Below are 16896 nucleotides of genomic sequence, written 5' to 3' on the forward strand. Positions count from 1 at the left end.
GCTGTGTGGAGGACATCAGAGATTTATTACTCTCTGCAATTGAGATTACTCTGAAGTACATTGATGGGGAATCCATCTTAGCAAATACCATTATTGAGTTTAGAGGTACACTTCTGATTTATTATGAAAATCATGGTATATTCTTATAGGTAAAAACACATAATTACAGCTACCAGAGTTCTGTCCAAGATTTCCTGAAAAGAAGCACAATCTATTGTGCACTAGATTTACTCTGCATGTTCTTGTGCATGTTGGATGTGATCTGAGCATGCTGTTTGTCCTGTATTTCTTGGTGTTTTGCAATTCTCTTGTAACTCCAGGTTTGAGTAGGCTACAGGTATCACCAAATCCAGGACAAATTGCCATTATGTACATGGGGCACTCTGGTCCCTATGTATTCGCTAGAGAGAGAATTTATGCATATCCAGGGACCATGTTTGGAGTTCTGGCAGTTAGGTCAGGTTGGTTTTTTTTTTTTTTTTTTTTGGTATACCTAATGGTCATATTCTCAAATTGAACATTTCCTGATGGTGAAAAAAGACTTGTTCAATAAGTGTATGAATTGCTGCTGTCACTTATTTCACTTTCAGACTGGCTTAGCTTGGTATTCCTAATTAATTAAAAGCAGAAACACTTATAGTAATGACAGTCAGTAGTACTTCAGGTGTCCTTTTCTATGCCTCCATGAAGTATCTGGCTCCTTCAAACCTATGTATTTTTCAATAGTTTTGTCTTTGTTCACCCTTACTGCAATTTTTATGCACCACTTCTGGCTTTCTCTTTTGTGTGGTGCTGGTGCAATAAAAATATACATACACTCACGGATTTTTTTATGCTTTTTAGTACAGAACAAAAATACCAAATGGAAAGCATCAGATGCCTGTCAGCCTGAGTGTCTTCAACCGAGGAAAAAACCACCACCATATCCTGCCTTTCCCTTGACTCCCATTTCAAAGAAGCTTATCTGGAGATTCCTGTGATGCACGGAGACCTGATGGAATTGAAGTCTGTGATTTTAGGAACCAGAAAGAAACTACCCTATTTAAGAAAAGGGGAAGGTGAAAAATACCAGTCATTTCAGTCCTCATTGCTAAGAGATGCTTCTGGAAAGCAAAGAAATGACTAACAGGAATAGACATGATAGTTCGTGATCCTGGCAGAGTTTGACTTTAGTTGGGAAGCTTGCATGTGAAGAGTCGAGTTGTTGGTAATGCTGCAATGCTCTGGTTTCTACTTTTTGTGAGTCACTTTTATGAATCCTGCATGCTAATGTTTCTCAGAGTTTTCAAAACACTATTCTTAGTCTTGTTTGGTGCTGGAATAGTGTCACAGAAGAAATCAGGTTGGCTCCAAGGCATAAGCATCAGTAGTGTCGGGATGATGACCAAATCACTTCATGCTGAGGAGTGAGAGTTCCGTGCACAGTGGGCTTGGATTTACTGTCCTTCACTTCACACATTTTAAGGAGTGCTGTTGGGACAAATGATTTGTGAGCTCAGTCAGGTCATTCACACTCTTGACTTTCACTTCTACTTTGTCAGTCTTGCACTTCAGTCCTAGTGGACCAACACAGACCTTTATTGTGATGCAGTCTGCTGCTGTTGTGTTCATGTCTGGTGGGTTTGTGCAGATGCTGCTGCCCATGGAACTCCTCAGGCCGTGGCACAGACTTGCACGGATGGAGCTGTGTCTGAACTGCTGCGTGCTCAGATTTATTTCTTTGCAGGTTTTTGTTAAAGGGGTTAAAGCAGGGTTAATATTTCCCTTTCTCCCTGGAGTACTGAGGCCTCAGTAATTAGGTAGTGAGTCCTTGTAGTGAATCAGAAATCTGTGAATTGCATTAAGGCAGTAAAGGCTAAGCAACCTCAGTACATGTTCCTGAGCTCTGCCCCATGGGGCAGGAGCTGGGGATCTATGTGACCAAAGGACAGTATAACTATGAACCACTGCAATCCTCTTTTATCTAAGAATCCTTTATTATCATGAGTACAGGCCAGGTTTCCATTCCTTGTTTCTCTGGCTGCAATGTACAGCATAGCAGAAATCCTAAGTTGTCAGAGGTTAACAGTAAGACTTTATTCATGTGAAAAAAGAAAGGGGAGAAAAAAAGAGAGAGAGGGGATAGTAACTTTTCTATGGGTTCCCTAGTTTTCTTGAGGCTCGGAGATGTCATGTCCTTTCATGTAACTTACTTTCAAATCCTTTTTTTTTTTTTTAACTCAGGACCTTGGTAAGAAACTTTCTGAGGGAAAATTAATGAACTTTTTTAGAAACTAAGCAATAGTTAAGGGAGTATCAATGATCTGGAGGGCAACTGAACAAATCCCTTGTTTAGGGGAACTGTTCTGCCACTATGCATTTGGAAAATATTTTAGATATTGTGTGTAGCAGGCAGATTTTAAATTAGCTATAGATTTTTCATTCTTCCAGTCTGGTTCAGTAAAAAGATAATTTGCTTCATAACATGTGTCACAATAAATGCTGGCTACACAACAGAAGCTTGGTTTCAGGAAAGTTTTTTGAGGTTTTGACATTTCATTTTCTTCTACATTGGGAAGACTTCAGGTTCATTTTTACGCTTCCACAGCCAGAGCTGTACTGAGGTGTCATCTCTGGAATTGAAGCCTTGGTATTTCAATTAGAAGGCTGCAGAGATACCCAGCTATGCTCATAAAGCTGATTTGGGAACGGGCTGCAATGCACACTCCTCTGTTCTGCCTACTGTCTGCTGAGAGCAGGTTTAGATGGGAATTCGTTCAGGTACATCCAAGATTTTAGTATTAGGGCCAGAGCAATGAGAATGTCTCACTTTCATAGATAGACCTAGCCCCAACCAGCCTTTCTTTATGAAATGTGTATTGATAAGTCTCCAAAATACTTAGGCTTTCACTGAACTTTTTTGAGCCAAAACCTTTCTGATAAATGCTAATTATTTCCATCCATGTGTGACAACATGTGGAGCACAAAAGGAAAGCTGGATCCTGCTTTCTGCAATTAGTACATTTATTGCTCAGGGGAAAGGCTTAGAAGCAGGCATTAGATTCAGTTATTTGTGCTTTATCTCTGTCAGGCTCAGAGAACTCATGTATTTGACTGCAGAATTCAAACAACACTGTAAGAACTAACATTAGTGAAATATTCAGTATCTTCTATGCCACTTTTTAATTACCTATTGTTATATAAATCCTGCTGTTCTTTTTCAGTTTATAATGGAGATCAGAGCAACTTCTTCACTGCTGAGATTAATTTTTGGTGTCAATTCTTTCTTAGGCCCTCTGAGTATTTGAGGGTTTGCTTCCAATAGTTTTCATTAATAGGTAGAGGTTTTTTTAGGCTGATTCTCCTTTAGTTGCACATGCTGAGGCTCAAGAGAGATTCAAAACCCACTGAACAAATTCTGAGGTTCTCTATTTCCAGCTCTCTGTCTCCTGAGGCAGTGGAAACTGTAATGTCAAGAGAAGGAAGCAGAGAGGTCCTACAGCTCAGCTGTATAAAAAATGACCTGAGTCCTCGCTTAGGGATATTGGAAGATCAGTCCAGCTGACCTTGGCAGGGACTCTGGAAGATACAGAGAACCCAGCCATGCTTGTTCCTTGTGACAGATTCCTGAAATGAAATACTTCTCCATCATTTGAGTGGAGAATGGCCTATTCTTGGGTATTGGAAGAGCAGCAAAGCAATCCAGCACCTTCTTTGTTCAGAGAAAAGGGCTTGTGCATTTTGCTTATAGTATTATAAAGTTGCTTGGAAGGTAAAGAAATTGCTTTTTTTTTTTTCTTTAAAGAAAACCAGAAATGATTGAAACTACCTGAGCTTCTGACTTTGTAGGGCATAGAAGAGCCTGTAAAATGCCTTGTAAATCCACAAAAAAGATCTGTTGCTGATACACATGAACTTAAAAAGAAAAATGGCAAGGGAAGGATATGTGCAAGTATATATGATGCTCAGAACTGAGTGTGTCCTGAGATTGTTGTGGATTTTCTTCACCTCATTCCACTTTGGTGATGACAATATATCATTAGACATAAAAAGTTATGAAATTAGGGTTTTTCTTTTGAGTGGAGGCGCATATATGATATCACACGTCTTTGTGTGAAGATGTGTAAATACAGAAACATAGCCTTATAAATGATTTTGTTTATTGAACATTTAGAAAAAAAATTATAAAATATCTTTACATACTACGAGTTCAGACATCATTAATGGTACAAGCTGGTTTGTTGAAATATAAGAGCTTCAAGATACAATGATATACCAGCAGCAGAGAACCCCATTTGTATTCAACCTACTGCTGAATTTAAAAAAAAGGGAATTTGCTCATAATGAAAAATAGACCATAGTCAGTCTGGAAGGTAATGAATTTCTGGAAGGTAAACATCACAGAAATCTGGATCTCGGTTGCAATTTCACAATTTCCACCTGTCCAGAATAGCTTCTGTTTGGAGATCTAGATTACAATGAAATATTAGTGGTTAAAATATGGGCCCTTGCTTTATTGAAACAGTGTAGTCTATTTATTTTATTTTTAGTTTGTAACAGTTTTCCTTTCTCCTTCTTTTTTTAAATTCAGCTGTGACCTTAAATTCAGCTGTGACCTTAAACTGACTTCCTGTATCAACCATCTGCATCCTCTTGCAGCTTGTTTTCTTTTTTCTAAATAGGCATTTAGTCTCTGTTTTACATATTGAATGTCTGCACTATCCCTCCTAAAGAATGCAAACACTGCCCATCTTGCTCTACAGTGGATTTTATTTCTAGAAAATAAGTTTTAAGGCAGCATTTTTGTTATGGAAAAACAACAACAACAACTAAAGAAATATGGTCTCTGAGTATTTCTGTAGGATCATAGGAAAAGAGGCTAAATAGAAAGGGAGAAAATGCAGTAAGATACAATCTCCAGGACCAGTTTTCTGTTTAGCTGAGCCAAAATCTTTGTATAGCCTTGGGGACTGTGGGAAGGGCCTGGAGTGGAGTTGGGGCAGTTCAAACTCCTGTGTAGCCTAGAAAAGCCTCAAGGTAGTTGCAGTGCTCTGGCTACTTTTTCTTGGCCCAAAGGGACTTGGATGTGTACATTTTTTCTCCAAATAACCTGCCTGTTCTAGAGGGTCTTTGTAGCTTTTTGGCCTTTCAGCTGAATGTTTGCTTGGGTTTGTGAACTTCTCTGTGGCTTCCTAAGGGCTATATCTGGGATAAGAGCTTGGCCTGTATTCCCCTACATATCACATAATAGTCCCTGGTAGCTACTGTGCTTTTTCAGGGAAAATGCAATGTCTGATCCCATTTCTTCAGTGACCTACAAAGCTCTATAGTATTGCACAGTCTAGCTAATCCCATTGATTTTACTAAAGCTGACTATACAGCATAAAGTCAAATGCTTGCTCCAGTCTGTCTTCCTTTAACAACTGGGCCAACAAAGCAGGGGCTCTGCTGGTGAAAAATCTGCAGGCAATTCCAATAAAATTTAGAAAGGGACAGAAAACTCTCTTCTTTTCCATAATAATTATGGTTATAAGAACTACTAATTGAAATGAATAAAGATGAAAAATAAAATTTTTGGTACAAGTCCTGCGTTGTTCCAGTGCCTTCTGGCATTTATCCTGTTTAAGTGCTGAGTTCTTTGATCTGCTTGATGACGGCTCCACTTAGGAGCAGTCTGTCTCACTCTTGGGTGAGTTTATAGATTCATAGTAAATAAGCCAGCAGGGACTATTGGATCATTCTGATCATCACAAGCCATTTATACCTTCAGCCAGTTATCCCTGTGGTATTTGTTCTTAAGGCTGAATGTGAGATCTATGACCTTTCTGAATTTCATTGGAGAAAATGAGGTGGCTTCATGTGGTTCACTGGAGCACTCTAGTGCTCAGAATTGATGGTTAATTTAGTTTGCAAAGAACTCTTTGTAGTGCCAGTAGTGAAAAATTAAAAAGTTCTCATTAACCTGTTTCATGTCAGTGTATGACTCATCTCACTGAGGGACTCATGATTATCAGTATAATTTAGTCAAAGGATCTGCTTGTATCCATAAGATGTAACCTACTGGATCAGTAAGTTGAAACTCTCGAGAGTATTAATGTAAAAAACTCCCCCCTCTACTAAATAAATCACATTTTACCAGTCAAATCAGAGGGACCTGGTCTTCCTCCAGAGTTCACTCTTGGAGCCACAAGTGCTGTTATTTTGACTGTGAGATGAATTCCCCGAGCCTCACCTTCACTTTCAGAAGCTGACCTGCTCTCTTGCTTGCTCTCATGAGGAATAAATGATCTTTTCTAACTAGCAAGTCTAGCAGGGAGGTAGCAGCACACTAAAGGGCAGCGTTAGCCCAGCTTCTACGGAAGATTTGTGACTAGCACGGAGAGCTGGGCCACAGGCTGCACAGACAGTGGCCATGGGATTGTGTGCCAGCCTGGGCTGGGCTTTGGAGTTGTGAGGAGAGGACTGAAAGAAGGCTGAGGATAAAGAGCAGTGCGCTGCTCTGTAGTTTGGAGCAGAACACTTAGCTGAAGGCTGCTGGAGTGCGTGGTGGTGTGAGCGCAGCAGAGCTCTGAGCTGTTCCGTTGTGCGGTCGGGGCAAGCGCTCTGTGGAAGAGAAGAGAGGGAGTGTTAGGAAGGCAGCTGCTGGTGTGGGGTGGGGTAAGTAAACCTCAGTATGAGACATCAGAATCCTAAAAATATGACAGGACCTGAATTGGTCATGTGCTAACAAAGGTTATTCCAGCTGGGATGGAAATGGACCTACAGCAGCTGCAGCCATCTGTGAATGGTTTTCAACTGGAGGCTCTCACCATTGCAGGCACAACTATGCCCATGACTGGAGCGTACTTTGGTGGCTGAATTTGAGCCCTACTCCAAATTTCTGAGGGCACTTGACAGCAGTTTCTGTCTTCCAATGCTTTGCAGGGAATGGAAGAGATCCTTGCTGCTGCAGATCCATATGGGTAGCAGTGAGGGAGTAGAAAAATACAAAACACTGGTAGTGGTACATCACCTACCCCCTGGGCAGCTCACTCATTGTACCATGGTAAAATAAGGAGGTACTCAAAGAATTTGAAGATGAACATGTGAAAATAATCTTGTTTAGCAATTAGAAATAATATTATTTTTTTTAATTGTGGGCATGGAGGTGGCTTAAGGTGACTTACTAAAAGGAGAGAAAGACCTGGAGCATAACCTGCTTAAATCCATTGTTACTCAGAAGTGCCTAGAATATTTGCCTAACATATGTAATGTGTCTTTGTGCATGAACTAGCTTGTATGGTACAGTGTTAGTTACACCAAAGCAAGAGTTTCTGTAGGAAGAAATTCCTCAATCACCTCTGGGTACTTCAGTAATTTTGTGGCCATATTGTATAATATGTTTAATGTAATGAAATGTATTGCATCTGCATGTTTGGGTCATGGGGAATGTAGAGGTGCTCATCTTCCTGTTGGGAGAGGGGAAAGGTGGGATACCACAGACATGCTGCAGTCCTGTGTTGCAGTGAGAGGAGCAGAGATGAAATTGCTTGACCTGGTCATTCTTCTCAGGCAGTAGCTGCTGACAGTGGGCAGAGGCTTAGTGCAGGAAGCAACAGCAACAGAACAGAAATATAAAATGCAGAGACTTAGGAGAAAATAAAAAGCTGAAGAAGTGTAGTGCATGGCACTGTTGGAAAAGAATGAGGTGACTCTCATGACTGAGGATGTGACAAGGGCAGAGAGAATGAAATAGAACTGGTCTTACTTCATAAGTCTGCCGTAAGGGATTGATAGGGACACATCCCTATTGTGAAACTTGGATCTGTCATAATTTTGCAAATAACTTTGAAGAGGGTATTTTCTGTCAGGTGAATGGAGCACAGATATGAATGCCAAATCTATGCAGGCTTGTATTGTGAAAATGAGCCAGTGGGCTTAATCAAGGTTTTGTGGTTTGAAACTGTGAAGATGATTAGAGCAGGGAAAAAAAAAATCAAGTTTGTTTCATGAATGTCCTGAGCTGCTCTTTGTTCCACTGTATGTGACAGCAGTGGACGTCTTAATAAGACTTCAAGTAAAAGGGAAGGATTTTCAAAATCCTTTAGGTACTGCTTTTTAAACTTTTGAACAGCACCTCAGTGTACAGACGTGGAAAGTGCTAAATGTGATCTGCAGCTGGAAGTTAGGCACTTTTTTGCAGCAGAGGTTTTGCTGCCTTAGGAGGTGGGCAGCAGGTGAAGCTAAAAATAAGACAACAATATGATACCACAAGTGTTTGTGGATTTTCCCATCTGACCCTTGAGAACAAAGAAAAGGCTGGCTGCTTATGGTGAGCAAAATATTAAAATTAAAAAAAAACCCAACAACAGAACAAAAACAAACCCACAAAAACTCCCATCAGAAAAAAACCCCCTACTTTTATCTAGCTGTATTTTGATCAGGTCTTGCAAACAGGAGTCTGATAGGCAAAAGAAATCCTTTATAGTCAGCATTCAGATTATGCTCTGTTTTTCGTAAATCTGTAGGATTGTATTGCCAGCAAAGATGACAAGAATAAGAAGTGGCTTAAATGGGCAAATGTGCTATGCCCTGAAAGTAAGTCACTTGCATGGTGCCACTAAAGCAAGACATTTTGTATATAAAGCTGATGAGTCACTTAAATGATTAAAAATTTTCCTATCGGTGGCCTTCAATTACACAAGTAATCAATTCAGCTGCCATAATGCAGTGTCTGATGTGATGTGAAGTTGATGTGCTACAACTGCTGCATTATGTATAATGCAGCTAAATTGTACCAGGGAGTATATTAATGAAAGTTAGCTCTCACATGATACTTTCTGATGCACTTATGGTGAGATGGAAAAAAGTGAACTTACTGAGCATTTTCGTAAGTTAATATGTATCTGAGAGAAGAAACTCACATAATGTAGAGCACGATATCTCTTGGGTAGCTCATTGTAGTGAACCTCACTGAAAACATACCAAATGCTGGAATAATTTCATGTAGCAATTAGGTCATGGAATTCAAGGGTCTCTTTGGGCTTTGCCGATACACAAAGCGAAATAATTCGTATAAAGGAGGATACAGAATTCTTGCTTGAAGATAAGTGTCCTGTTGTTATGCAGAGAGCTGGGTCTGGAAAGGTGTGTGCTGAAGGACAGGGAAAGAAGAGCAGACCACAGCAATATTCTTTAGGCAGCTGTCTGCACTTAAGAGTTTCCTCCTCGGTTAACAGATCATTATAAAGATCAGATAGAGGTAAATCAATAAAAAGAAAAGGTGTGTAGAGCCTTAAGAAAAGCCTATCCCTGCAGAGTTCAAAGGCAACCAGTTCTGCTTTGAAGGGTCATGGATGGCCTGCTTTGGCTGTGGAGACTTCTGCTGAGAAACAGATGGGCTGATGTATTTTGTACTTAACCAGCACAAAGCTGGCCTGCAGTGTGCGGTGTAAGCACAGGTGTGTTTCATACAGTGCAGGATAACATCAGGACCTGATGTGAGCAAGGAAGTGTAAATAGGGGAGCAGGAGGCAGTGCGTTCTGCGTGTCTTTTTGAACTAAGAAAGTCCTTGGAGGCTGTTACCAGTGTGCCTTTAATCTGCTAAGGCCAGATCCCTACAGACATTCAGTGAGCTGGAATCGCTTCCTAAGTAGAGCCTGCTGCCCGCCAACCAAGAACTCCATGTTTGTAGCTGAGGGTCCAGCCTGAAGAGCTTGATTACTGCTTTGTAAATGAGGCATATGCCAATTGAATTAGACAGCACAATCCCAGGGAGAGGTTGGTGAAGTACCAAGAACTCTGTTTTAGTTAATTGCAGTGTATGGGAGTGTTCTGTCATCATCTTCTGCCCCTCCCCTGCAAAGTCTCTTCAGTGCCTGGCTTTTGGAACACCAGTTGTTGCTTGCAAGTCTTTTTACCATGTTTTCTCAGATGAATTCTGTCAATGAATCTTGGCTTTTTTTCTGTTTGGTATACTAGCTTTCACTCTGAATTATTTTAGTAGTGGATGCTTCATTCTCCATTTGAGAAATTATGATGGGACTTGCCAGCTCTTTGTTCTGCCATACTATTGTTAGTGTATTAATAGCAATAAACATCAAGTATATATTGTTCTACATACTTCTCAGACCTTTGTAATGCAGGTCAGAATTTTAAATATCTATTATCAACTTGAAGAAAAATTGGAGGGCTGCCCTTTCCACTCCACTTCCCAAATCTCTAATAAATTGTGCTGAACCTTGAAGGCATCACAGGCTCCAGTGTAATTGTGTGTATGACAGCTGTGGCAGGAAACACAAAGGGTTAGGCCTAAAGTAATCTTGCTGGGTAGGATTGCCACAGTGCCAGGCAAAAATAATCACTGATGGGGCTTCTTCTGAAGGGCAAGTCATGTTGCAGAGTACAGAATTAACCTTGGGAGACTGGAGTAATGACAGATGGCTCTGCTGTCTGCAGCCCTGGACTTCAAATACTACTGGGTTAGTTCTCATCCCTTTGCTTTCCCTACTGCCAGTGCTCTCTGTACCTGTGGTTGTCTAATTTCTGTGTGGGACTGAGGAATAACAGATTTGAATTAAAATAAAACCAAACAAAACCCATCCACCTGATGAGACTCCTGCCACTGTAAATCTTCATTGCACCATTAAAATCCCCAGTTAGCATCGTTTCACTTGCAGCTGTAAGACTGACAGTATAAGACATCTTTACTCATGGATTGGTTTGTAGCTCTCTTCCTGCATTTCATCTCATTAAGATGAGGTTTTAATCTATTTATTTAATTTTTGTTTTGCTATACATATCTCAATTTTTTTATTCTCTTTTTTAATTAACAAACTGCCTGGTAGAAATAGCAATCTTGAACTAGTACAGAGAAGATGATGAGCATGCAAAGCCTGCCCATGTTGCAAAACAGGCTGTAGTCTGATTTACTGATGCTAGCTCTCTGTGGAAAAGGAAGGTCTGAAAAAACATGCCCTCATTCTTGCTTTATGTGGTGCTTTGTAATGGAATAGCTTTCAGGGAAACAATCATTCTGATCCACCGGCGGATTGTGCTGCTGAGAAACTCATTTCAGCCCTTAGAGGGAGCCACAGACTTGACTATGGAAATGCAGTAAAACCAGGCTGGTTTTATTACACCCATCTCTGACAGACGAGGTGGGGAAGGCATGGTTATCAATTGGTTTTGGTTTTTTCTAGCTTTTAATTAACAGCAACTTGCAAATCAGACACAAGGCTAGTTCATGGGGAGTGCCAAAGCATATTTGCTTTTGTAGTGACAGATTTGTAGGGTTTAGGAGATCTCAACCAAATGTTAATTTTACCTTTCCCCTTCTACATGGTCAGCTCCCTCTGGCAACATTCAGTTCCAGGTTCTACTGTTCTCCTTTTGATTCTAACACAGCAGGAATTGAAAAATTAAAATACTGCATGCTGCTTCCTCTTAAAAAAAGAAAAATATAAAGACACAAGCCACAAAAAATTGATTAAGACCATGTAGTTCACAGTCTGGCAAACATGATCGCTGCATTTTCTGTTTCTCTTTCTTTTCTTAATCCTATCCCTTTCTTTAAGGAGAGAGCTGCATTACAGCCCTTTCTTCCCCTGTAACGTGTAGGTTATAGCACAATATTTTTATGTAAATGACATGGCTAAAATAGATTATATGGTTGTGTCATAAAATCCAAGTGCAAATGCTGTTCTGCTGGCTCAGCAATAATCAGCATTGCCAGTGAGCTGTTCAGTTCAGGGAATGGAAGATGCACATGCTCAGAGGGAAATGGATGAAGAGACTTGCAGGCCTTAGCCAATTAAGGATTTCCCCCTTTCTTAAAAAATGAAATGAAAATGTTTTTCTGCGCCTTTTCCTCTCCCTCCCTCCCCTTCCCCAGCAGATGGATTCTAGTGGCAGTGCTGAGGAGTGCTTAGCCAGAAAGATGCTACACCAGAGGTGGGACAGAGTGTGTCTAATCCCAGAAGGTGCCATTTAAGATCAAAGGAAACTCCAAACTTAAATTTTAAACAGCTCTGGGTTCCTTGCAGACACTGCTACTAATTAGAGCATCAAGTTGTGTGGCAATTATTGTAAGGTAATGACTGCCAACAAAGAACTCCATTAATAGTCACTTTTATTTTGTGTATAGGTTGTTGACTTGTAATGTTTCTGTAATGATTTTAGCTTAGCTGTTGAACTAGGGGTGGTAACTGAGGTGGAAAAGAAATGGAGAGCTCATTGTCCTTCTAAACTATTAAAAATGCTTCCCAGGAAAGCTGGAAAGATGATGGATGGCCACAATCAGGAAGCAGGCATCCTTACTTCAAATTTCCCTGCTTTTCTGAGTCATTAATTCGTCCATGTATTAATCAGGTTTGGGAAAGGAAGGGAAGAGAGATAATAATTATTTTGCAATAAAAGTTTTATTTTGTGTTTTGCCTGAGTTATTTCCTATCCCTCAGCTTTCTGGCTCTGTGTTGGTTGGAGTTGCAAACCTCATCCCTTACAAAATATGAGCTAATCCTAGCAATAGCAAGAGTTGTTATGGTAGGTTTGGTGTTTCTTCAAGGTTGTTTTGGACCTCCTAGATTAGGTTAATTTTCGGCACAATCAGGAGAGATCACGACAATTTCTTTGTGAAAATTCCATCTATGTATTTGGAATATTCGTGGAAACATGAACTGCAATGAGAATCAGTGTCTACTAGGTTAAAAATAGAGTTTTGAATTGGCATAGGATAGTGCTGGGAATATTTCATATACAAGACAACAGGTTCACTGGGATAACAAAGAGAGAAGCAGCTCTTTTATCTCTTGAATAGGACTACGTCTTCAAAGAAGAGAATAATCGTTTTCTTCCTTTCCCTCTGATAGGAGAGGTTCAGAGTTAGATGATGTGTTCTTAGTTATGCAAGGAAATCTGTGACCTCTCACTTTTTGACTTTAAGTATGTTGTTTTCTTTGAATTTTTGATTGGTAGACATCTCATATAAAAATCTGTTAATTTTTACCTGACATCATTCTAGAGATGGTTCTCCACAGAGGAATTGAGTGTCTGGCTTGCTCTTAGTGAAGAGGGTGAGCAGGAAGCAAAGCTGTGCTGATGCCTGTGGCACCCCTGTGTGTTACAGGAGTGGGCTTGAAAATAATTTTCTGTTAAAAACACTAAAGGAAGGGTGTGAAGTAACACCTAAACAGATGCCTCCACAGGAAGGAACACAAGCAGTGTAGAAATAGAATGTTTATACACAAGTATTATTTCATTCCAGATAAAAGATCACAGCTAGTCAGGAAGGTTCTTACATTTGAACTGCTAGTGAGGAAACTGGCTCCTTAAGAAGTTTTGTCACAGTGGGCAGGAGAGCAAGTGGAGAGGCTTGAAAATAATCTGGACTGGAAAAAGAATGAGGGGGGAAATTATTCCATAGTCTATCTACTCCATGATGGTTATTACAAGGGGGTAGATGAGTACCTTTTGTACAGTCAGGTTTCTTTTATTCCTTGCAGTGCATGTTTGGGGTCATTCTGACTGTATTAAAGGGGCCCAATAATGATTTTTTTAATAGTTCTTCAAGAGTATTCCTTCAGAGAGGAGAAATGTGACTCTGAAAGGATTTGTGTCAGATGCAGAAGAAATTTGAGGTACTGGAGTAGTGCTTAGCGACGACACTTAATTGTCTGAGTTATTTATTGCTTCTTAGTGCTTCTGCTCTGGTGAGGGTATATGGAAGGTGGACCTGCTGTCAAATTCTCTCATGCCCTGCAAGGTGCTCAGCATGGATGGGTTGGGTGTTGTCAGCTCTTAGTGACAGAGCTTCAGCTCCTGATGAAGACAATAGGCTCGGCCTAGTTTGGGCCAAATACCTCACTGACCCAAAATATCCACACCATGTATTTCTGGGGATACAATCCACCATCAGTCTTTTCTGATCAGTGGATCATCAGATTTTCAAGCATGCCTAGTATTTACCCGCATGACTGAGGTTCTCTCTGCCTTTGGGATCTGCAGGTGGGTAACCAGCTATCTCCTCCCATTCTCTCCATTTCCAGATTGTTATCAAATCAAATATTAACTGGAAGGGGAAAAGAAGGGACTGGTGGAAAAACTTGATTCTTTTCACTGATCCCCTGGGCTTTCCATCCCATAAAAGAATGTAACTCTTAAAACAAACCTGGCTAGCAGTGAAAGCAAAGAGAGAGACATGATGAAAAACTACCACCCATGTGAGAGTTTGATGACCAAGAGTTATGAGGCAGAGTCTTTTTACCTTGGACAAGAAATTAATGGCAAAATTTATGATGTTTGTTTCTACTTCTGTTGGATATTGGCTTACGTCAGATGGGATGTTTCTTTATGTTCCTTACTTCTCCTTTGTATTTCCAGTTTTTTATTTTGGGATTGATGCTACCCAAAGAAAATCTACCACAAGACAGTTGATCAGATTTGCTGCTCTGATTAGATGATAACACTTCCAAATGTGACTTTTTATTTAAAAAAAAAAAAAAAAAAAATTCCCACACAGATTAATTCCACTTGATCATTTGGTTACCATCCTCAAATATTTTTGGTGAATAATCTTCAGGCAATGGGTTGTTCATGAAGTGTCATTTCATCTCTTTGCTCTTGCTGTTTTTCTTGTGTGATTGCCCATTGTACATTACAAATAGTTGCCCGAATATTTGTTTGTACTCTGTCTTGTATCTCCATCCTGAGCTACTTCTGCAGCTGAATGCTGTTCAGAAATGGTGCTACTTATCATGCTTAAATGCACATAGTCCATGATGAAGAGTTTGTTCTTTGCACTGTGATAGCTTCTGATCAGGATTTAATTTCTGGTCTGTGAAGTCAAGCAAAATAAAATAAGAATGATGACAGATGAGTAAAACAGTGAAACTGCTTACCCCGAAGCCTTTGCAAAGGCGAGTCTTTTTCAATTAGTGCCAAAATGTGGAGGCACAGCTCTAATATAATTGAATAGAAGCAGAGAAACGAAAGCCAACCCCCTCAGGGTCTCCCCTTTCTGTACCTAAGTAAAATAAAGAAGCATAACAAAATCTTTCTTACTCTAGGTTTTTTTCTTGCCAAGCTGTATTTCTTAAAAATAATAGTAAATAATAAAGGCATTTGTTTTAGGAGACAAAATCTGTACATAAGATAGATCCTGAATTGCAGAGTAGCATGTGGACTACACTCATTACAGCCCATACATGATGGGTTCTGAAATCCTGTTTCAGCTGAAGGCATCATTGAAGCATCTTTGGCTTTGTGCTTCCAGGTGATAGAGTGTCTTTCCTGGAATTTTGGTTTATATCAGTTTTATTTTCTACCTAAATTAGGACAATAGTATTTTACATACCTCAAAAGAAGGGCATATGAATAGATGCATTAGCAGGATGGTTTTGAATATGAGGTCATGGAAGTCAGATATGTCTTTGACAGATCCTTATCTATAAAGCAGGTTTCTCGTGAGGAAATACAGTCCTGCTCTTTCTCTTCCTTGTATAAAAATCAAGCACTGGGATGTGGCTTAGCCTGCAAATGTGATCTGTGTTCTGTTATGCCCCTGAGTGACCACACTTTGGTTTGTCTCACAAAGTGGCCCCCTTCCCACAGAGTGCCATCCTCCCCAGAGGAGCTGAGCCACTGCCCTGTGAAAACAGGCTCCCACATCCACAGGGTTTTCTTTTTAGTGTGTTGGGCTTTGGTTTGGTTTGGTTTTTTTTACATAATTAAGTGGCTGTTGGCCCTGGTGGTGAAATGTTATTTTTACCGATTTTTATAAGACTGTTGCATAGTAAAAAGCCATGATCTCCTGGAAGAGCAGCATTGTAACTTTCTCCAGTCACCAAGTGGAAAATGAATTAACATCGGGACTTGCATAATCTGTGTGAATTGCTGAGAACTTAGTCTTGTTTAATTGATATTAATTTATTTATAAAGTGATAACAAGATTCTTGTGGCTTCTGTTACAGCTGCTTTTAATTCTAGAGCATTTTAGTCAATTTGCTGCGTGACAGTATTTGTCAACACCAGGTAACTATGACCTCTAACATGCCTTACTCTGTTGAGACTGGTTAACAGGCTAGACTGAGAAAAAAATATGCATACTCCTCTCTTATCAGGGGAGATCAGTTCCCAAAGTGACATAGATATTGTTGGTGTAGGTGATACCTTTAACCATGACATCACTTTAAACCCCTGGGCAACACTCACACCCTTGGGAGTGTATTGCTGCTGAAGGGAACTGCTTGACCTGAAAGTCTGAGACTCTCTATGTTGAATTTCCTTCTGCTCAAGAGAGCAAAGCTGCTGGGTTCAATCAAGAATCCCTTATTTTTACTGGCTTGCAGTCAGGAGCACTGAAGTGACTTTTTCTTTTTCCTCCCAGCCTTTTCATTTTATGTTTTTTCCCTATGTTTTTCTGTTCCTTTTTCTTACATTCACTTGACACTTGTCCCAACCTTCAGAGGATGAGATAAACAAAGAGCTCTGTCCCTGTAATGACAAGGAGCAGAATATGCCTGCACATAAAGGGCCAGAGCAAGAATCAAACCTCTCCTGGGCAGGCAGGTGTGGGAGAGCTCCTTTGCTGCAGTTTGCTTTCTGGAGTGCCATCAGTGGGGTTTTGTCACTGTAGTGAGCATAACTGGAAGGAGGTTTCTCTCTCTCTCTTGTTTTCCTTGTCTTTTTACAAATTTTTTTTTTTTTTGGAGTCACCATGCTGCAGCAAATTTTGCGTGATATGTATATTGACCCTGAGCTCCTGGCAGAGCTGAACGAAGAGCAAAAGCAGATCTTGTTCTACAAGATGAGAGAAGAGCAGCTGAGGCGCTGGAGGGAAAGGGAAGAAAAAGCCCGAATGGAGGAAGCGGTGCTGAGAAAGACAGCGAGGCGCAACCAAAGTAAGATTTGTGATCTCCTTCTGTACTTCAGAGCTGGGG

General features: G+C 40.3%; 1 protein-coding gene across 1 annotated transcript in view; it reads left to right on the forward strand.

Annotated features, from left to right (window-relative positions):
* The first annotated feature begins 2647 nt into the window (after positions 1–2647).
* The window catches only part of SH2D4B (SH2 domain containing 4B), a 72654-nt gene continuing 58405 nt past the window's right edge, over positions 2648–16896 (forward strand). Inside the window, exon 1 of the mRNA XM_042033671.1 lies at positions 2648–16857. Within this exon, the coding sequence (XP_041889605.1) occupies positions 16674–16857 (184 nt within the window). The 5' untranslated portion in view covers positions 2648–16673. The remainder of the gene's footprint in view (positions 16858–16896) is intronic.

This window comes from Corvus kubaryi, unplaced genomic scaffold (genome assembly GCF_017639235.1).
Source record: "Corvus kubaryi isolate FWS band 111438036 unplaced genomic scaffold, C.kubaryi_AGA036_p1.0 37357, whole genome shotgun sequence".
NCBI lineage: Eukaryota > Metazoa > Chordata > Aves > Passeriformes > Corvidae > Corvus > Corvus kubaryi.